The sequence below is a fragment of the Ahaetulla prasina genome, chromosome 3 (assembly GCF_028640845.1).
Source record: "Ahaetulla prasina isolate Xishuangbanna chromosome 3, ASM2864084v1, whole genome shotgun sequence".
Classification (NCBI taxonomy): domain Eukaryota; kingdom Metazoa; phylum Chordata; class Lepidosauria; order Squamata; family Colubridae; genus Ahaetulla; species Ahaetulla prasina.
In genome coordinates, this window is record NC_080541.1 from 223,040,978 (window position 1) to 223,063,565 (window position 22,588).

The window sequence follows — 22,588 nt, forward strand, 5'->3', positions numbered from 1 at the left end:
AGGTCTTCAAACTTTGTAGCTTTAACACTTTTGGACTTCAACTCCCAGAATTCTCCAGTCAGCATAGCTTTCTGGGAGTTGAAGTCCACAAGTCTTAAAGCTGCCAGGTTTGGGGACCCCTGGACTAGGATCTCAACAGCTTGTAGATAATGTAGCTGCATCTTGCTTACTGACTGCTTGGTGCAATAGTTGCAAAGTTGCAATAGTTGAATAAAACTAACTTGGCAACCAATTCTTGCATTTGTAGCCAGCGCAGCATCTCATGGTCACGTGACCTCCCTTTGCGACAAAAAATTAATGGAGACGAAAACAGTGAAATCGTAACTCATGTTGATGTGATCTTTCACTTCATGTGAAAGATAACCACAACCATACAATCACAGCCCTGCTTTTTTTTATGGATGCTCTCTCCCCGGCAGGGTGTTAGAAGTCTCCTTCCTACCTTCCCTTCCATGCAAAAACGAAATAAAATCGGTGTCAGTTTTGGAAGGCAATTTTCTTTTTGCTTCTTAACTGCCACATATTTTAGCTGGGGAAGTTGGGAGGGGTTTGTTGTTGGAGCGGTAGAAAGTTAGTCATAACACCATTCCGTATTCAAGGACGTTTGCCTGCCTCTGATGGAGACTGCCTGAAGATTGTATCCAACTGAGTGGGAAGAGTTGATTGGACAATGTGATGAACTTGTGGGTGTGGGGCAGGGCTGTGAACTGTGAACTGGGTGTGGAAAACCTGGAAGCTTTCAGTTTCGGGTTTTCCCAGCTGTGCCAACATGACATCTCTAATAAATTGGAACTGTGAGGAACCTCAAGCCTCAGAGCTTTATTTTGTTGGGGGTGTTCCTTGGAACCCTGACAATCGGTTTTGAAGGAAGAATGTCTCTTTTCCTCTTACCGATGATGGTGAGCAGCATGGCACTGGCGGTTAATCCAGAGGTACTTCTGGCTACGCATTCGTATTGTCCTTGATCTGCCAGACCCAAATCTCGGATGGATAAAGTGCCTTCCTGGCCGATATGGGACTTGCCGCTCTCTGTGATCTGAATCCTGTCCTGGTGTAGAAAAAGGAAAAAACAAACAAACTGAAGCATGACTAGGATTCTCCACGATCTGTTTCACAGTCATCCACCAAGGTCAAAAAAAATCAAAATGGCGTCTGCAGGTAGAGCCACGGACTTAATTTAATTTATTAATTTATTGCAGCCGCCAAATATAAATATAGGTAGCCCTCGATTTATGATGAAAATTGAGCCCCGGATTTCTCTGCTTCAGCCCGACAGTTGTTAAAAGTGAATTTTGCCCCATTTTACAACCTTTCTTGCCACAGTTGTTAAATTAGTGACATGGTTGTTAAGTGAATCTGGCGTCCCCCTTGATTTTGCTTGCCAGAAGGTCGCAAAAGGGGAATCACATGACCCCAGGACACAGCAACTATCATAAATCTGAGTCAGTTGCCAAGCGTCCCAATTTTGATCGCGTGACCACAGCGCGTGTTCACATTTGCGAACCGGTAGGGAAAGTAAGTGAATACCAACCCCTGAACCCACCTCACAGGATTGTTGTTAGGACAATAGGACGAAAGAGGAGGATTAGGTATGTTTGCCGCCTTGAGTTGTTTATAAAAGTAATAAAGGCGGGATATAAATTAAATAAATAAAACAGAGAGGCGAATAGAATTTGCTCCGCCTTCAAAATAAGACATCCCCATTTTACCTCAGAAGCCCACACCCGATGTCCCCCAGCCCTACACAAAAGGCGATCCTGCTTGCGTTAAAGTGATAAACCATCTGACCTTCGCCCACGTTATCGTTGGGTGTGGGTCCCCTTGGGCAGTACAAGGGATCTCAATGTCTTGGCCAACTTCTGCAACCATATCTTGAGGCGGATGAAGAAATACGGGCATAACTGTTTAGGAAAGACAAAGGGGTGGGGGTGGGGGGTGAAAGCATGGAGTCAGGTTTAACCAGTGGAACAACTTGCCTCCAGTTGTGGGTATTCCATCATTGGAAGCTTTTAGTAACAGATTGGACAGCCATTTATCCAGGGGTGAAATGCTCCCGGCTCAGACCGGATCGTCAAATCCAGTAGTGATGGTGGCAGGTGGTTCAGAGAACCGGTAGCAAAAATCCCTGTGGCCCACCCCCCATGCCCAGCTGAGCCGTGCGATCATCAGAGGGTTTTTTTTTTTACTTTTAAAAGCATTTTTTTGGCTGAAAAAATGCTTTTAAAAGTAAAAAAAAAAGCCTCTGATGATCGTGCAGCTCAGCTGTGATCGTCAGAGCCTTTTAAAAGCATTTTTTCTACAACCTCTTCAGCCAAAGAGGTTGTACAAAAATGCTTTTAAAAAGCTCCTCTGACGATCCCAGCTGAGCTGCGCAATCATCAGAGGCTTTTTTTTTCTTTTAAAGGCAAAAAAAATGCTTTTAAAAGAAAAGAAAAGCCTCTGAAGATCAGGCAACTCAGCTGGGATCGTCAGAGGAGCCTTTTAAAAGCATTTTTTTCTACAACCTCTTCAGCCAAAAAGGTTGTAGGAAAAAATGCTTTTAAATGTTAAAAAAAAAAAGTTGGCCACGCTCAGCCAGTCATATTACTGCCCCAGCAAGCCACGCCCACAGAACCGGTAGTAACAAACTTTACATTTCACCACTGATTTTGTTTGGAATGGGTTAGGCAGGGTCTGCTGCTTGAGCGGGGTGGGGGGTTGGGCTAGAAGACTTCCGAGGTCCCTTCCAACTCTGTTATACTATATTCTGCATTTAATTGGGAATGGAAATTAAGGGAAGACGTGTCATCCAGATGGGTTGGCCATGAGCATTGAACTCTGGAAAACATGAGGTTGGGGAAAACCGGTGTCAAGGCCGACTCGGATTCGACCGGTACCTGCAATTCTTCTCGCAGCTTGACAACAGAAACAGATGGGAGGGGGTTAAATTCTTAGGGGAGTTGGGAGGGACGGAGGGAATTCAAGCCAGCCGGCTGAGCCTGAGAAGTTCCTGCACTTCAAGGTCACCATTCTGAGAACTTTTTGAACAGCATGGACTGTTTCTCAAAACACAAAAGAACATCTTGGATCGGTGGACAATGGACAGTGGGTGGGGGCCTAATGGGGAAAAGGGGAATTTACCTATGCTGTTTTCCATTGGAACTTTTAGAACTAGCTTTGCTTCTTCTGTGCCTATGTGGATCTGTCAGTCAAGGGTAGAAGGAAACCAACTGGATGGGGAAGATGAGATCAGGAAGAATTTTGTGCATACTCTTACCACGTGGGGTGACTTTGAGGCTCACAGAAAATCTCTGGGCTCCAACAGCATTGATGGCATGGCACTCATAGTGGCCCTGATCATGAAGGGACACTTGGACCATCTGCAGGGTTCCCGTAGCGAGGACAGTGTATCTCCAACTGTTTGGTAACGGACCACCTATCAACAAGAGGACTGTGTGAAAACTGTCAGTTTTGGAAGGCAATTTTCTTTTTGCTTCTTAACCGCCACATATTTTAGCTGGGGAAGTTGGGAGGGGGCTGTTGTTGGAGTGGTAGAAAGTTAGTCATAACAACATTCCGTATTCAAGGACATCCAGCATCTGATGGAGACTGCCTGAAGATTGTATCCAATTGAGTGTGAAGAGTTGATTGGACAATGTGATGAACTTGTGGGTGTGGGGCAGGGCTGTGAACTGTCAACTGGGTGTGGAAAACCTGGAAATTTTCAGTTTCGGGTTTTCCCAGCTGTGCCAACATGACATCTCTATTAAATTGGAACTTTGAGAAACCTCAAGCCGCAGAGCTTTATTTCGTTGGGGGTGTTTCTTGGAACCCTGAAAAAAACATGGTGCTGTTGTAGAAATTCTCCCATGAAAGGATAGACGAGGTGTGTTTTCCAAAGGCAACTGGACTTTGTTTTTTTCCTTGAAGACGTTTTGCTTCTCATCCAAGAAGCTTCTTCAGTTCTGAATGTGAGAACTGAAGAAGCTTCTTGGATGAGAAGTGAAATGTCTTCAAGGAAAAACAAAGTCCGGTTGCCTTTTGAAAAAGCACCTTTGAGACAACCATGAGCTAGATGACTGAGACTCTCCATAAGATGGGCAAGCTTTCCTTGAAAGCAGGAGTGCTATCTATCCAGTTGGGTCCAGTTGATGAGAACGGATTGTTAATTTTGAGGGGGTTCACCCCTGGATTTCTTCCTGAGGGACCTCACGCTGGGTCCTGATGCTGAGCCTGAAAGTTCAACTGTAACTCTCTTTTGATCGTCTTCTTCTAGAAGGACAATGTGGACAAATGGTGCTCTTCTAAGGTTGCAAGACATCTTCTAGGTAAATATGGGTTGGTTGGGGGGTGTGTGAAAAGGGAAAAATACCAGAGGTGGTCTTCTGAACTTGAGATGGGGGAAAGAGAGAGAGAACAGAAGTGGACTAACAAGTTTTTGGAACTAGCCACTGGAAATGCCTACTTTAGATCAGCCTTGGCTCTTTTAAGGCTTGTGGACCAACTTCCAGAATTCCTCAGCCAGCTTTGCTGGCTAAAGAATTCTGGGAGTTGAAGTCCACAAATCTTAAAGTTGTCAAGGTTGGAGACTCCTGCTTTAGATGATGCCCTTGTTTGAAAGATAGGAGGCTGGACAAAGTTCCTTGAAGATGCTGGTGAGAACTGAGAGGTGAAGGGCCCAGAAACCTGAAAAGAAGTCCTATAAGGAATAGTTAAAAGGTTTATATTGAGCAAAAGATATATATATAACTCTTACAGTAGGGTTTTCAAAGTGTATATTAAGGGTGTCTAACCTTGGCAACTTTAAGACTTGTGGACTTCAAATTTAAGACTTGTGGGATACAACTTTAAGATTTATGGACTTCAACTTTCAGTTGAAGCTCCCAGAATTCAGTTGAAGCTTCCAGAATTCCTCAACCAGCATGGCTGACTGAGGAATGCAGGGAATTGAAGTCCACAAGTCTTAAAGTGGCCAAGGTTGGACATCCTTGGTTATCTTACTCCACTGAGTGTGTAGATCTTTCTTTAATGTGTGCCTACTTGTTAATTTTGGGGGCCTACCCTGGTGTGCTCAGAAAAGTTTGTCTTATAGAATAGAATAGATAGAATAGAATTTTTTATTGGCCAAGTGTGATTGGACACACAAGGAATTTGTCTTGGTGCATACGCTTCTCAGTGTACATAAAAGAAAAGCTACGTTCATCAAGAATTCTAAGGTACAACATTTGATGATAGTCATAGGGTACAAATAAGCTATCAGGAAACAATATCAATATAAATTGTAAGGATACAAGCAACAAAGTTACAGTCGTTCAGCCATCAGTGGAAAGAGATGGGTGATGGGAACAATGAGAAGATTAATAGTAGTGCAGAATTAGTAACTAGTTTGACAGTGTTATTTGTTTTTTTGTTATTTGTTTAGCAGAGTGATGGCGTTTTGAGGGTAGGAGTTGAAACAGTTTAGGTCCAGGATGCGAGGGGTCTGTACATATTTTCATAGCCCTCTTTTTGACTCATGCAGTATATAGGTCCACAATGGAAGTCAGGTTGGTAGCCATTGTTTTTTCTTCAGTTCTAATTATCCTCTGAAGTCTGTGTCTGTCTTGTTGGATTGCAGAACCAAACCAGATAGTTATAAAGATGCAGATGACAGACTTATAAAAAGATTTTCCTGGTTTGCTATTTATTTGTGTGGTTTAATTAGTTTAACCTGGTTGCCAATTATCATCTGAAAGAAGCTAAGTGATCTTTGCAAAATTGTATTAGTTTAGCTTGTGATGTAATGTAGTTTCCTGGTTTCAGTTGCTTGCACGTCGTATCCCTGATTAAAAGGAGAGTCAAAGGCAGTGCAGGCCTAAAATTTGTCTGGAATCTAATTTCTTCCCAAACCTTTCCTTTAGAACAGCATTTCTCAACCTCAGCATCCTTAAGATGCTGACAAGGGAATTCTAGAAGTTGAAGTCCACTGTGATATAAAAAAGATATCGAGACTCTAGAAAAAATGCAGAGAAGAAAGCAACAAAGAGGATTGACGGGGGGGCGGAGCTAAAACATATGATGAACAGTTGGAGGAATTGGATATGTCTAGTCTAGCGAAGAGAAGGACTAGGGTGACATGATAGCAGTCTTCCAGTATTTGAGGGGCTGCCACAAAGAAGAGGTAGTCAAGCTATTCTCCAAAGCACCTGAAGGCAGGAGAAGAAGCAATGGATGGAAACTAATCAAGGAGAGGAGCAACGTAGAACTAAGGAGAAATTTCCGGACAGTTAGAACAATTAATCAGTGGAATGACTTGCCTTGTGAGTGCTTCATCACTGGAGGCTTTCAAAAAGAATAGAATAGAATAGAATAGAATTTTTATTGGCCAAGTGTGATTGGACACACAAGGAATTTGTCTTGGTGCATATGCTCTCAGTGTACATAAAAGAAAAGATACGTTCATCAAGGTACAACATTTACAACACAATTGATGGTCAATATATCAATATAAATCATAAGAATTGCCAGCAACAAAGTTACAGTCATACAGTCATAAGTGGAAAGAGACTGGTGATGGGAACGATGAGAAGATTAATAGTAGTGCAGATTTAGTAAATAGTTTGACAGTGTTGAGGGAATTATTTGTTTAGCAGAGTGATGGCCTTCAGGAAAAAACTGTTCTTGTGTCTAGTTGTTCTGGTGTGCAGTGCTCTGTAGCATTGTTTTGAGGGTAGGAGTTGAAACAGTTTATGTCCAGGATGTAAGGGGTCTGTAAAGAGATTGTAAAGATTGTAAAGAGATTGTAAAGAGATCTGTAAAGAGATTGGACAACCACTTATTTGGATGGTATAGGGTCTCCTGCTTGAACAGGGGTTGGACTAGAAGATCTTCAAGGTCTCTCTTCCAACTCTATTATTCTGTATTCTGAAGTGAAGTCCTGAAAACATTTCAGAGAAAGCATCTGAAAGCAGGACAAGAAGCAACAGATGGAAACTTATCAAGGGGAGAAGCAGCCTAGAACTAAGGAGACATTTCTTGACAGTGAGAACAATTAATTAGTGGAACAGCTTGCTTCCAAACAAGCTTGCTTCCATCACTGGAGGCTTTTAAGAAGAGATTGGATAGCCATGTGTCCAGAATGGAATATGTTCTCTTGCTTGAGCAGGGGGTTGGACTAGAAGACCTCCAAGGTTCCCTTCCAGCTCTGTTATTCTGTAAAAGTGACTGAGGTTGAGAAACACAGGTCTAGTCCAATCTTGGAGATCCTTTTCAGCTCATGATTCGATGACTCTAAATCCTTACAGAAGACAGCCATGCCAAGAAATTACCTTCTTTTGTCCAAGATATGACCGGGCGAGGATGTCCATCCGCAGAGCAGGGCAGATCTACATTTTGACCCTCAGTTATGATCTGATCCGTGGGAGCTATCAAAAACCTGGGGGTATCTGCAGGAAGAGAAGAAAGAAAAGAAACATCATCTATAAAGACCGTGGGAACTGTTGTGGTCCGCCAGCAGCCTGCGGAATTGGCAATAGACAGCGATGAGGCTGAGGAAGAACATGGGCCAGTCCTGGAGGCTGGAGAAGGCCCAGATGAGGGCTCTGTGTCGGAGGCTGAGGTGAGGCCAGGGCTAGCGGGGAGTGATGTGCAGACTCCGGAGCCTCCAGAGGCTGACAGTAATGAGGCAGAGGAACAGGAGGAGCCTGTTCTTAATACATGCATGAGAAGAGCTGCCAGAAGGCAAGAGCAGCTCAAGCAGAGAGGACAACTCAGGAGTAGGGCCAAGATTGGCCCCTCCCATAAGGCTTAAAAGACCAGCAACGGCATTTGGGCTCTTTGTCGGAAAACAACGTTGATAGCCTTGCTCCTTGTCTTGCTGCATTTATTTCTTACTCTTATTTACTTCAGCTTCAACCACAACAATACACGAGCACACAATAGACTTAAACTTAAAATGAACCGCTCCAATCTTGATTGTAGAAAATATGACTTCAATAACAGAGTTGTTAATGCCTGGAATGCACTACTTGACTCTGTGGTTTCTTCCCAAAATCCCCAAAGCTTTAACTAAAGACTATCTACTGTTGACCTCACCCCATTCCTAAGAGGTCTGTAAGAGGCGTGCATAAGAGCACCAGCATGCCTACCGTTCCTGTCCTAATGTTCCCTTTGGTTGTATCCAATTCGTATGGTTATTTCATGCTTATACTTATATATATCCTTATGATTTATATTGATATATTGATCATCAATTGTGTTGTAAATGTTGTACCTTGATGAACGTATCTTTTCTTTTATGTACACTGAGAGCATATGCACCAAGACAAATTCCTTGTGTGTCCAATCACACTTGGCCAATAAAATTCTATTCTATTCTATTCTATTCTATTCTATTCTATTCTATTCTATTCTATTCTATTCTATATTGTTGTGTTTGACAAATAAATAAAATAAAAATAAATAAATAAATATTTCTTGTCGGCGTCTTCTGCTTTTGAATTTTTGCCAAGAAAAGCCTTGGGCAGTTTGCCTAATTAGACCAAGGCTGGTGATAAGACTGAAGAATTGTGTTATGAAGAAGTTGCTTTGATTTAGTTTGGAGGCTGCTGAGGATGAGTTTATTCTCAGCTGTTCTAATACAGTCTGTTTTTGAACCGATTGCGTCTACTCCTACGTACTTGGACCTGGGTCACAACAGGAATGTGCAACCTCCTTTCCACCAAGCATCAAATTAAAACCCTGGAGAAAGAGTGAGAAATCCAGATTAGGGCAATGTTTCTCAACTTCAGCCATGGGAAGCGGTGTGGACTTCAACTCCCAGAATTCCCCAGCCGGCATGAGGTTGAGAAACATTAAACTATACTTCAGAATTAGCAGGTTATCCTAGTTGAGGTAAGTATCAGAGAGACTCAGGATGTGGGTTGCATTTCTATTACTAAGCGAGACAGTAGTTAAGTAAGTTTTGCCCCATTTTATGGCCTTTCTTGCCACAGTTGCTCCATGAATCACTGCAGTTGTTAAGTTACCAACAAGCTGAATTATTAAGCGAATCTGGCTTCCCCATCGGCCTTTCAGACAGTCGCTAAAGCAAAGCTGGCTGAGGAATTCTGGGAGTTGAAGTCCACAAGTCTTACAGTTGCCAAGGTTGGAGACCCCTGCGCTAAAGTGATCCCAGGACCCCCCTAGGACCCCGCAACCGTCATAAATATGAGTAAAACTGCCAAGCGTCTGATTTTTCATCACGTTACAATGGGGACGCTGCTATGGTCTTAAAAGTGTGGAAAACTGTCGTGCCGCTTTTTTTCAGTGCCGTTTAAACTTTGAAACAGTCGCTAAACAAGGACTATCCGCACCCAACTTTGGTTTAATTTATCACCTAAATGTGGCTGATAATTGTTGTGTCTGCGCCCCCCGAGCCGGGCCTCCTGCCAGAAAGTGACTTGGAAAGTGAGGGGGAAGGGCCGTCAGGACTTACCTCGGGAGCACCGGCTTCCTTGGCTCAGCTCCAGGAGCCAGAAGCAGGCCAGGTGGAAGTGATAACGAGGCCTCCGTCCCCTGACTCTTTCCCCCCCAGGCTATGCCTCCAGACCCAGCTGATGGCAATCAGGCTTCGTTGGACCCTAGGTTTCGTAGGCAGGAGAGGCGGGAACAACAGAAGCAAGGGCGGGGCAGGCCTAGGAAGTGCTGAGTCATGGAGCCACACCCCACAGGATATAAAGGCAGCAAGAACTGCTGTGCCTCTTCATAGCAGGCAAATCAACTGAGTAACTAAGAGCTAAAGTTTGTTCCTGGGTACTCATCGGCGTCGAGGGAGATAACAGAGACACTTGGCAGACGCTCGCTATTTTGCTGCCAGAGCTGATAGTGCCGGCTAATTAAGCCATCACTTGGACGGAGGCGAAGGAGGACAGAACAGATAATATTCTCACAATTACCTTGCACAATGACATTTGCCGTTGCCGTGATAGATCCTTCTGTGTTGGTGGCTTTGCAGCTGTATTTGCCTTCATCTGTCAAAGTGACATTTTGGATATAGAGGCCGCCGGAGCTGGTGGTGTTGAAGCGCGGATTTTGAGGCAGTGGCGATCCTGAGCTCAGCATCCAGACAACGCGAGGCGGGGGGTGTCCTGACACCCCACATTCCAGAGTCACACTTTCCCCCACCAGGACTTCTGTGTTCTGGGGATGGATGACAAATGTAGGTTTGGCTGAAAAACATAAAGGACAGAGAAGCGCTCGGTTAGTAAAGAAACTCAGAGCATTTCAGTATGTTATGATTCAATATAGAAGATAAGATAACAGAGTTGGAAGGGATCTCAAAGGTCTTTTAGTCCAGTGGTCACCAACTGGTGGTCCGTGGACCACTGGTGGTCCATGAGAAAATTTTGGTGATCCACAGAAAAATTATTTGCATTTTTTTATATTGCACTAAATCAGGGGTCCTCAAACTACGGGCCAGATACGTGCAATGAACGTTTGTGTTGCTGCAGAGAATCTCCCCTTTCGGGGTCTTTGTACGGGTCGGAGGGGAGCAGAAATTCCGACTTGGGGTCTACTTCGGCCTCCAGGTGTGGGCCTTTGGGTGAAGGCTGGAGGGAAGTGCCGCTGGTGGCGAAGAGCCAGAGGGCCTTGTTCCAGTGGGATTGCATCATGGCCTGGAATTGGCTGACCATCTCAGCCTGCTGAGTCTCCAGGCGCCGGTACCTGGCCTTGCACTCCCGCAGGTCTTCCCTCCACTTGGAAAGCCTATACTCCTAGTCCTCAGTGAGGTACTTCTGCTGAGCCTCCTTCTCGGCCAGATCCAATTTGAACTGAGTCAGCTGTTTTGCCAACTCTTTCTCATGGTGAATGCTAAGCTCCAACAATTGCTTCCTGTAGGGGCCCTAAGGAACCCCAGGCGGGCAGGTGAGGAGTGGCTGGGAGGGGAGAGGTGAATAGAGGCCGGCGAGGCACCCCTTGACGTGAGTGACATTAAGTTGGCTACGCCCACCCAGTCGATCATCAGGCAGATCATATTAGTGGTCCACGGGATTTAAAATTCTGAATTTAGCGGTCCCTGAGGCCTGAAAGGTTGGTGACCCCTGTTCTAGCCCATCCCCCTGCTCAAGTAGTTGAACCTACATCGGTAATTCTCAACTTTTTCTTCACCATGCACCTCCCCTTAAATTCCTTTTGTGGCCATGGATCCCCAAAACATAACTCAAGTTTTCAATCATAACATTTTTCCAAGCCTTGATGGGCCCTCTGTGAGGACTTCACGGCCCCCACCCAAGGGTCTGCAGACCACAGGTTGAGAACAACTGGCCTATACCAGGGGTTTGCAAACTTGGCTCTTTTTAAGACTTCAACTCCCAGAGTTTCTCAGCCAGAATGGTTTCTCAACCATTCCATACCACCTCAACCCACAACTTCTGGAAGCAAGTTGTTACATTGATTCATTGTTCTCACCGTCAGGGAATTTCTCCTTAGTTCTAAGTTGCTTCTCTCCTTGATTAGTTTCCACCCGTTGCTTCTTGTTCTACCCTCAGGTGCTTTGGAGAATAGCTTGACACCCCCCTCTTCTTTGTGACAGCCCATCAAATATTGGAAGACTGCTATCATGTCTCCCCTAGTCCTTCTCTTTGTTAGGCTAGAAATACCTAGTTCCTTCAATCGTTCGTTGTATGATTTAGCCTCCAGACCCCTGACAATCTTTGTGGCTCTTCTCTGCATTCTTTCTAGGGTTGCAACATCTTTTTCATATCATGGTGACCAAAACTGAATGCAATATTCCAAGTGTGGCCTTACCAAGACATTATAAAGTGATATGAACAGTTCACATGATCTTGATTCTATCCCTCTTTTTATGCAGCCCAGGACTGTGTTGGCTTTTTTTGCAGCTGCAGCACAAAGCTGGCTCATATTTAAGTGATTGTCCACTAGGACTCCAAGATCCCTCTTGCAGTTAATACTATTGAGCCAGGCACAGGTGTGAAATCCAGCAGGTTCTGGAGAACCGGCAGCGGAAATTTTGAGTAGTTCGGAGAACCGGCAAATATCATCTCTGGCTGGCCCCAGAGTGGGGTGGGAATGGAGATTTTGCAGTATCCTCCCCCTGGAGTGGGGTGGGAATGAAGATTTTGCAGTATCTTTCCCCTGGAGTGGGGTGGGAATGGAGATTTTGCAGTATCCCTCCCCTGGAATTGGGTGGGAATGGAGATTTTGCTGTATCCTTCCCCTGTCACGCCTACCAAGCCACGCCCATAGAACCGGTAGTAAAAAAAATTGGATTTCACCCCTGGCCAGGTACCACCTATTCTATACCTGTGCATTGAAGTGAAAAGCACTGTATTAAACCAGAGTGTTTTATTAGACTGCCAGTTTGGTGTGGGAGAGAGTGAGTTCTAATCCTGCTTTGGGCCTGGAGCCAACTGGGTGACTTTGGGCCAGTCCCTCTCTCTCAGCCTTAGGAAAAAGAAGGTGATAGCAAACCATTTTTTGTAAAAGTTGAGAAAATTTGGACGGACTTATTTTGAGCTTGGATATAACATGACATACAAATATCACAACTGTGTTTTCTCTTAGTCCAAGTTTAGGATTTTGGCATATTGTGTGACTCTAGCTTGACACTACCACTTGTAGCATGACTGAGGAATCAGAGGCCATGAAGGTTCTTTAAAATCATCTTGAAGGCCACATTTGTAGGAAATAGTGAGCCTTCGGCAAAAGAAGACTGAACTGTGAGGGGGTCAAAATAACCAAGAGGGCCAATCACAATTTGTGCGATCAAAGCCACGTCCCTTTTCAAAAATATGCCATGAATTGATTTGATGGTGCAGTTGGGGTTGCCCTCTTGACTTTCTTAACCAGCCCCTCACGGACGAGCCTGAGACAAAGCTCTTGAGATGTTTCTCCTTACCACGGTTCTCCTCGCCATGTCATTCACGCACTCAAAACCCTGTTGGTTTTTTTCACTCAGTTGCGTTTTATGGGATGGCAAATCCCACCCGTACCAACGGTGAGTTTGCAAACTTTCCCAAATTGGTCTGGCTTCATCAGCCAATAACAGGCAAGACAGGCGAGACCCTACTACCCGATTTCACGGCCCCATCCTAAAACCAGCACGCAGAGGTTATCCATTTGGGTCTTATAAACCTAGGGACAAGATCTTCATTTCTTTGAAGGACATTACAAGGAATGCCGAAGTAGCGCAGGGCAACCTCAGGGGTCTTCGCTTCGCCCACAATGTTCTTGGCCAGGCACTGATAGATTCCTTTGTCGGATTCTTTAGTGTCATGGATCATCAACGTGCCATCTTGAAGCAGGTTCAGCCGCCCATCATCCCTCATGTCAATCTCGTTGCTGCAATGCAAAAAAGGAAGATGGAAGCCAACTTCATTCCTCCTTTGATCTAGGGAAGGATTGGACTACAGCTAGTCTTACCCTCCCCCAGATAACAATCCAAACTATCTCTAACCGAGTTGGGGAAAGGGCTGCTGTCAACTTATCTAAATCTCAGGCCTGGAAACCATACTAGGCCTTAGGTTTCCAGACACTGCCACATTTTTTCCCCTGAGGGGAAGGAGTGGGGTTGAGGGGTATGGTGACATTCTTCAAGCGGTCAAGGTCGGATTGTGTTCACATCTGCAGAAGGAGTGGCAAGAAGATATTCGAATAAACTGGGAGAACGTGGGACCATGTGACCAGCATTAGGGGGGTGGGACTCTTGGGGTTTGTATAACTGGGAAAAGAATCCGGAAGTTCAGTTTTGGAATTTCACTCATCGTGTGCCAGTTTCCTTATGCTAGTAAAAAACTCAGAAGCCATTGTCTTTCAGAGTTCTTTACTAGCATAAGGAAACTGGCACACGATGAGTGAAATTCCAAAACTGAACTTCCGGATTCTTTTCCCAGTTATACAAACCCTAAGAGTCCCACCCCCCTGACCCCTTTGCTGGTCACATGGTCCCACGTTCTCCCAGTTTATTCGAATATCTTCTTGCCACTCCTGCAGATGTGAACACAATCCGACCTTGACCGCTTGAAGAATGTCACCATACCCCTCTACCCCACTCCTTCCCCTCAGGGGGAAAAATGTGGCAGCGTCTGGAAACCTAAGGCCTAGTATGGTTTCCAGGCCTGACACTAAGGGGGACACGGGGCGGGGGGCACCTTAATCAGCATGAGCCGAGATAATTTAAGGTTGTCAAACAAGCACACAAACGTGGGTGTATAAGTAGCTCTGGACTTACGACCACAATTGGCACGAGAATTTCCATTGCTAAGCAAAGTCAGGGGTTAAGTAAGTCGTGCTCTTTGTTGCAGTCGTTAAGTGAATTACCGTAGTTATCAACTGGATCGTGTGGTCGTTAAGTAAATTCGGCTTCCCCGATTGACTGCTTGTTGGAAGCTAGCTGGGAAGGTCACATCATGTGTATGTGTGTGTATGTGAAAAAGACCTTGAGGGACTGAGGAAAGGGATGCTGCCAAGGGAATGATCAGGTAAGAGACAGCATAGCTTGCAGCTGAATAATGGGGCAGGTTTGAAGCTCAGAAGAGACTTTCCCTAGTTTCTCAGGCTGTAAAGGAGACAGAGAAGTATAATTCTACTTTCATACCGGCAAGATTCTGTCAATGTAGCTTTACAATGAAGTAGAATGAACTCATCTGGTTGTGATTTCTGTCTGCTTTACCCTGCGAAGCTGGCACCAGTCTTGTAACTCTGAAAGTATAATCCTCCCACCCAGGGGTGGGGCTGCTGGGGCTTCGCAGGGGTTCGGGAGAACCTATAGCTAAGATTCTGTGCAGTTCGGAGAACCCCAAATCCCATTCCTGGCTGGCCCTGCCCATCCAACCCCGCCCCTCCTACATGGCCCATTTTGGATGCAGGTAAGTGCAGGGGAGGCTTGGGGAGGGCAAAAAACGGGCCTATCGGAAGTTTGTTTCCAGTCTCCAGAGGGCCTCCGGAGCCTGGGGAGGCCATTTTTGCCTTCCCGGAGGCTCGAGAAAAACCTCCGGAGCCCGGGGAGGGCAAAAACGCCCTCTCACCGCTGCGGTGCAGGAGGCCGACTAGGCCACACCCACCATGGCCACATCCAGCCAGCAACCAGGCAGAGAACCCCTTGCTAACATTTTTGAAGCCCACCCCTGCTCCCACCGCTTTGCAGCTCAAGAAACTAGGGAGGGTCTCTACTGAGCCCCTTTCACTATCTAACTGCGGGCTATGCTATCTCTTTTCTGACCGTTCCCTTGGTACTGTCTCTTGGCTCCATCTTCCAAGGTCTTTCCGACACACGCTACATCCGCCATCTTGCCCTTCGGTCCATCTTACTTACTTGTTGTGAAGCCAGATAATCTTAGGTTTCGGATTGCCCTCTGCCCGGCAGATGAAATAGACGGTGTTGCCCAGAGTAACGTCGACATCTTGCGGTTCAGTGGTGATGCGAGGGCTTTCTGAAACACACAAACGGAGGATGACCCTTCAAAGGCTGAAGGATCTCATACACGACTTCGGTGTTTTCAATGAACGTGCCTAACTGTCCCTCTTGAGCCAAAATTCAGAATGACTCATTAAGGCCCTTAGGGTGTAAATTAAGTTGAGCTTAAATTGAGCTCTGATCTGATTGAATTCAGCCCCTATGTTAGTTTTCTATAGCCAGCCTCTGCTCAGGAAGAATAACAGAATTGGAAGGGACCTTGGAGGTCTTCTAGTCCAGCCCCCTGCTCAAGCAGGAGACCCTTATATCATCTCAGACAAATGTCTGTCCAACCCCTTCTTAAAAACCTCCAGTGATGAAGCACCCACAACTTCTGAAGGCGAGCCGTTCCATAGATTAATTGATCCGCCAGGAAATTTCTCTTTAGTTCTAGGCTGGTTCTCTCCTTGATTGATTTCCATCCGTTGCTTCTGGTCCTGCCTTCTGGTGCTTTGGAGGATAGCCTGACCCCCTCTTTTTTGTGGCAGCCCCTCAAATATTGGAAGACTGCTATTGTTCACCTCTAGTCCTTCTTTTTTTTTTTTAAACAAGACACACCCAATTTCTGCAACTGTTTTAGCCTCCAGTCCCCTAATCATCTTTATTGCTCTTCTCTGCACTCTTTCTAGAGCAGGGGTTGGCAACCTTCAACACTCAAAGAGCCACAAAGGCCCTAACCGGAAGCCCCCCATTCAATTCTGGAGATAACCGGAAGTCTGGGTCCCCCCACCATAGAGACTCTCCTAGCGCGGCGTCCTTTTTCCTCTGCCAACCGGAAGTCTGGTTCCCCTACCATAGAGACTCCTCCTAGCGCAGCGTACTTTTTCCTCTACCTGCCCTAACTGAAAGCCATATCTATTGTGGAGCTGACTGGCGACAGGGAGCCGCAGCAGAGGGATGAAAGAGCCACACGGGGCTCCAGAGCCGCAGGTTGCTGACCCCTGTTCTAGAGTGTCAACGTCTTTTTTTTATATCCTGGCAACCAACCCTGGATGCAATACTCTAGGCCAGTGGTCTGCAAACTTGGCTCTTTTAAGACCTGTGGACTTCAACTCCCAGAAGCAAAGCTGGCTGAGGAGCTCTGGGAGTTGAAGTCCACAAGTCTTAAAAGAGCCAAGTTTGCAGACCCCTGTTCTAGGCTGACTCGCTCCAGCCAACTCAGCATGGGACAATTCAATGCAGGATAACTCAAAAGAGGGACAAGTGAACTGCAACGGGCCTTGTCTTGCTTTAGGTATGAACTTCTCAAGTTAGAAGTCCTCAAGGCTGGGATGACCTGCAATTCTACTTGAGTTTCTTGAGTTATCCTAGTGTTCCGTCCCCCCTTTGCCTCTGTCCAAGTGATGGCTTAATTAGCTGGCACTATCAGCTCTGGCAGCAGAATAGCGAGTGTCTGCCAAGTGTCTCTGTTATCTCCCTCGACGCCGATGAGTCACCCAGGAACAAACTTCAGCTCTTAGTTGATTTGCCTGCTACGAAGAGGCACAGCAGCTCTCGCTGGTTTTATATCCTGTGGGGTGTGGCTCCATGACTCAGCACTTCCTAGGCCTGCCCCACCCCTGCTTCTGTTGTTCCCTCCTCTCCTGCCTATGAAACCTAGGGTCCAACCAAGCCTGATTGCCATCAACTGGATCTGAAGGCCTGGCCTGGGGGGGCGGGGAAGAGTCAGGGAACGGAGGCCTCGTTATCTCTTCCACCTGGCCTGCCTCTGGCTCCTGGAGCTGAGCCAGGGAAGCTGGTGCTCCAGAGGTAAGTCCTGACAGCCCTTCCCCCTCACTATCCAAGTCACTTTCTGGCAGGAGGCCCAGCTTGGGGGGCACAGACACAACACCTAGGTTCTTGAGTTATTCTGGGTTGAATTGTCCTATGGTGAGTTGTCCTGTAGCCAGTTGGCCACAGCAAGTTTTCCTGCAGTGAGTTGGCTGAGGTGATACGGCCACAGCGAGATGGCTGGGGCAAGTTGTCCTAATCCGCAGACAGACAGCCCCCTAGTTCACTTATATAAATATAAGGAAGAGGAAGAGGGTGGACTTCTGAAGGCAAGCTGTTCCACCAGCTAACAGTGAGAACAATTAACCAGCTTGCTTTCAGAAGTTGTGGGTGCTCCATCACTGGAGCTTTTTAAGAAGAGACTGTACTGCCACTTATCTGAAATGCTACAGGGTCTGCTGCTTGAGGAGGGGGCTGGATTAGAAGATCTCCAAAGTGCCTTCCATATTCTGCTCTGCTCTATTCTATTCTATTCTATTCTATTCTATTCTATTCTATTCTATTCTATTCTATTCTATTCTATTCTATTCCATTCCATTCTATTCTATTCCATTCTATTCTCTATTCTATTCTCTATTCTTATTCTTTCTCTATTCTATTTTCTATTCTATTTTCTATTCCATTCCATTCCCTTAACTTGCAAGATTGTCCAGGGCTAGTCAACCTTTCTATACCTACCGCCCACTTTTGTATCTCTGTTCGTAGTAAAATTTTCTAACCACCCACTGGTTCCACAGTAATGCGCCGTATATCGTCGTCTGCGCATGCCTCTCACGCATCGTGGATTGGGTTTGGGGGGGGCGCGCCGGCTACCAGCTCTGCTTGTCTGTTACAGCTGGGTGGTGTGGGGGGAGATGCGCGAGCTATTCTGGGACGAGGCTCTTTTGTTTGCGGTCGCACTATAGCGCCATTTAGTTTCACTTACGTAACGTGAACTAAATTTATGCGCGGGCGATACAAATAGTATATTTTCAGAAATTTAAATTGTCACGGGGAATTTTATGAAAACCTAATGAAAATGTTTTTAAATAATTCTATGAAAATTTTTTAAAAAGTCAATTAAATTAAAAAAAAAAAAGGAAAGTGCTTCAGTATCAGACACAATCCCTGCCGCCCACCATGAAAGGTGGAATGCCCACTAGTGGGCAGTAGGGACCAGGTTGACTACCACTGCTGTAGTCAATTTCAAGAAAAGTTATTTTTAGCTTCCCATGCAATTGATTGATTTCCGATCTGATCTACCTTGTAGAGCTGACATCAAGACTGATGTAACAACCATACATTTCCTCTAGATGGCACTGTTTCCCTACAATTATTCTACTCTCACTTGTGCCCAAGTCAGACATTCAATCCAATCTATGTGTGAACCTAGAAACTTGCTAATTAAGGGTCAGAGTCAGACTTGTCTGAACCAGTGGTGGGTTGCTCCCGGTTCGGTCCGGTTCTATAGAACCAGTAGTAAAACCAGCGTGCGCTCCCGTTGCGAAATGGTAATGGAGCTCTTGCCTCACAATCAGAAGGTTATGAGTTCGATCCTAAGTAGAGGCAGATGTAGGGTCTCCTGCTTGGACAGGGGGTTGGACTAGATGACCTGCAAGGTCCCTCCCAACTCTGTTAATCTGTTAAATCCACCACTGGTCTGAACCTGGCCCAGAAACCAGTGGTGGGTTGCCCTCGGTTCGGACCGGTTCGCAAGAACTGGTAGTGAAACCAGCAGGAGGCTCCACCCACTGACCTGGACGTCATCAGGAAGCTTCTGTGCATGTGCAGACACGCGCGTGGCCCCGTTGCAAACCGGTAGTAAAGGTAAGTAGAACCCACCCCTGCCAGAAAACCAGGTTGATATCTTGCTGATTTGCTTAAGTGCTTCCAGTGATTGTTAGGACATGAACTGAGACAGGTAGTCCTGTTGTGTCTCGTCCGATTTCACCACAGCCGGGGCCTTCTTATCTGCTTCCGAACGCTGAGGAATGTCCTAGTATGCCTCCCGGCCCCAGCCCTGGCTCCATGCCCAGACAGGCTGAAGAGGAGGAAGCACCTCCCGGCCCCAGCCCTGGCTCCATGCCCAGGCAAACGGAGCAACTAGACCCCTCCCCCTCCTCCACAGCATGTGAGCCTGAGGGAGGTCAATTGCCAACAGCTGCAGACTGGAGTGATCCTCGCGTCAGAAGACTTGATAGGCGGAGGCAACAGAAGGAAGGGAGGGGCAGGCCTGGATAAGTGCTGAGTCATGGAGCCACACCCCATGGCCTATATAAAGGATCTGTTTTCTGGCATTCCCTGAGTCAGGCAAAGTCTAAACATATCTTGCTGAAGTCACTTTCTGGTCTCCTGCCTGCCCTGAGGACTTTGCTAGGACTTTGGCAGAGCTGCAGAGGCACGCCTGATTCGGATTTCCCTGACCCGGCCGTCAGCGGAGGAGTGGGACACGACAAGTCCTCGACTTATGACCACAATTAGGATCCAAATTCCTGTTGCAAAGCAAGGTGGGTGTTAAGTGAGCTGCACCCTATTTTACATCCTTTTTGCCACGGCGGTTAAGAGAAGCACCGCCGTTGTTAAGCAAACCACACCGTCATCATGCGAATCCAGCTTCCCCCACTGACTTGGTTCTGCCGGAAGTTGGCTGGGAAGGTCGCAACTGGCGATCACACGACCTCGTGACGTCGCAATTGTCATAAACAGATATCAGTTGCCAAACGTCTGAATTTTGACCATGTGATCATGGGGATGCTGGGATGGTTATTAAGTGTGAGGGTCAACCTTTTTTTCAGGGCTGTTGTCATTTTGAACGGTCACTAAATGAATGAGTATAGATCAAGAATTACCTGTATCATCTGACGGGCCCTTGGTGCTCTCTGAACTGGGTTATTTTCTTGCCAACTTTTCATTACCCAAATAGGTAATATCATCGGTGCTAGCAGGGAGTGGGGTTTGCAGAGAAGGGGAGGAGGAGAAGGGGAGGACGGGGGAAGAGGAGGAAGACAACGGTGACAACTGCGGGGCCCTTAGTTTTTTCTGAGCTAGGTGGTTTTCTTGAAGTCGTTTCATTACCCTGTGTTGTGTCCTACTCCTCCGCTGACGGCCGGGTCAGGGAAATCCGAATCAGGCGTGCCTCTGCAGCTCTGCTAAAGTCCCAGCAAAGTCCTCAGGGCAGGCAGGAGACCAGAAAGTGACTTCAGCAATATATGTTTAGACTTTGCCTGACTCAGAGAATGCCAGAAAGCAGGTCCTTTATATAGGCCATGGGGTGTGGCTCCATGACTCAGCACTTATCCAGGCCTGCCCCTCCCTTCCTTCTGTTGCCTCCGTCTATCAAGTCTTCTGACGCGTGGGTCACTCCAGTCTGCAGCTGTTGGCAATTGACCTCCCTCAGGCTCACATGCTGTGGAGGAGGGGTCGGGGTCTAGTTGCTCCGTTTGCCTGGGCATGGAGCCAGAGCTGGGGGCTGGAGGTACTTCTTCCTCCTCAGCCTGTCTGGGCATGGAGCCAGGGCTGGGGCCGGGAGGCATACTAGGACATTCCTCCATGTTCGGAAGCAGATAAGAAGGCCCCGGCTGCGGTGAGATCGGACGAGACACAACACCCTGCTGGGTAACATCATCAGTGCTAAAAGGGAGGGGTATTTGTGCAGAGGAGGAGGAGGATGAAGGCAATGACAATAGCTATGGGGTCCTTGGTGCTCTCTGAGCTGGGTTATTTTCTTGCCAACCTTTCGTTACCCAAGTAAGTAATATCATCAGTGCTAGAAGGGAATGGGGGAGGAGGGGGAGGAGGAGGAGGAGGACGACGACTGTGGGGTCCTTGGTGCTCTCTGAGCTTGGTGGGTTTCTTAAAGACATTTCATTACCCAACTAGGTAACATCATCAGTGCTAGAAGGGAGTGGGATTTGCAGAGAAGAAGGGAGGAGAGGGAGGAGGAGGAGGAGGACTGTGGGTCCTTGGTGCTCTCTGAGCTTGGTGGTTTTCTTGCAGACGTTTCATGACCCAAACTAGGCAACATCATCAGAGCTAGTAAGGGACGAAGTTTGCGGTACAGTCTGGAAAAATTGTGAATAAAAATAGACAATGGATCGGATGGTGTCACTCACCGCAGTTGAATTCTCGGGTGGTCAAAGTGATGACCGAACGACCCAGTAATTCAGGTGGGCTCTCGCAAGTGGCAGCGGCTTGCGTGTTGCCCTGGACAGTATATTTCCTCAGAAGCTCTGCCAGCCACATCAGGTCGCAGTCACAGAGCAAGGCGTTGGAGTCCAGCCGCCTGGGAGGAACCAGATGGGGAAGAAAAAGGGTTGATTTTATGAGTTAAGAGTCCTCCCTGTTTAACCACAGACACAGGAAGGTCATCTGCCAGACAAGCTAAGAGTAAACTACAGTGCCAATCAGGGAAACACCAAGGCCACTTCCACCAACACCATCAGGGCAAGCCACTAGGGCTGTGCAGAGCCCTCTCTATGGGCACACGTGCCATAGCCAGCTGCTTTTCTGTTTTCCAGCGCGCCAGCCAGCTGATTTTTGCATGCCAGCCAGCTGGTCTTTGCAAGCTCTGGAGCACCAGAAAACAGCCCAAAAAATGGCCCGGAAAAATGGCCCCCATGGTCAGAAATTGGCCCGAAAAACAGCCGAAAAACAGCACAAAAAACAGCCTGTAAACAGTCCGAAATACAGCCCTAAAACGGCCTGAAAACAGCCCAAAAACGGCCTGAAAATGGCCCCCAAACTAGCCAAAACCAGCCAAGAAACAGGCATTCACGTGCCGGCCAGCTGGTCTTCGGGTTTCCAGCACTCCGGAGCACACACATGTGCGCACAAGCATGCATGTTCTGGTTTGGGCACTTGGTGCCAAAAAGGTTCACCTTCACTGCACTAGAGTATAAAATGAGAGCAAACCCCACTCCTACTAGCATTGATAAAGTTGCATAGTTGGGTAATGAAACATCTGCAAGAAAACCCAGCTCAGAGAGCACCAAGGACCCCACAGTTCTCCTCCTCCTCCTCCTCCTCCTTCTCCTCCTCTTCCTCCTCCTTGCACACCTCACTCCCTTCTAACACTGATGATATTACATAGTGAGGGTTTTGCAACCAGGCCACGGAAATGGTCAGCAACCATGCGTGCATTCTCACTTGCGCGAATGGTGGGTGAGAGCACACACCCGCTGTTGTGTCTGCGCCCCCCGAGCCGGGCCCTCTGCCAGAAAGTGACTTGGTAAGTGAGGGGAAAGGGCCATCAGGACTTACCTCTGGAGCACCAGCTCCTCTGGCTCAGCTCCTGGAGCCAGAGGCAGGCCAGATAGAGGAGATAACGAGGCCTCCATCCCCTGACTCTCCCCCCCGCCCACCCTGGCCATGCCTCCAGACCCGGCTGATGTCAAACAGGCCTGACTAGATCCCAGGTTTCGGAAATAC

The 22,588-nt window shown here is 47.0% G+C and overlaps 1 protein-coding gene and 1 long non-coding RNA gene across 2 annotated transcripts in view; one reads left to right on the forward strand and one right to left on the reverse strand.

Moving 5' to 3' along the window:
- Positions 1-22,588, reverse strand: part of LOC131194476 (peroxidasin homolog) — a 117,658-nt gene that overhangs the window by 24,014 nt on the left and 71,056 nt on the right. The window contains exons 7-14 of the mRNA XM_058175522.1: positions 21,274-21,443; positions 15,272-15,389; positions 13,130-13,299; positions 9,894-10,166; positions 7,287-7,403; positions 3,257-3,415; positions 1,789-1,901; positions 892-1,048 (exon numbers count right to left, since the gene is read on the reverse strand). Coding sequence (XP_058031505.1) covers positions 892-1,048; positions 1,789-1,901; positions 3,257-3,415; positions 7,287-7,403; positions 9,894-10,166; positions 13,130-13,299; positions 15,272-15,389; positions 21,274-21,443 — 1,277 coding nt within the window. The remainder of the gene's footprint in view (positions 1-891; positions 1,049-1,788; positions 1,902-3,256; positions 3,416-7,286; positions 7,404-9,893; positions 10,167-13,129; positions 13,300-15,271; positions 15,390-21,273; positions 21,444-22,588) is intronic.
- Positions 1-22,588, forward strand: part of LOC131194479 (uncharacterized) — a 44,298-nt gene that overhangs the window by 9,233 nt on the left and 12,477 nt on the right. The gene's annotated exons all lie outside the window — the stretch shown is intronic.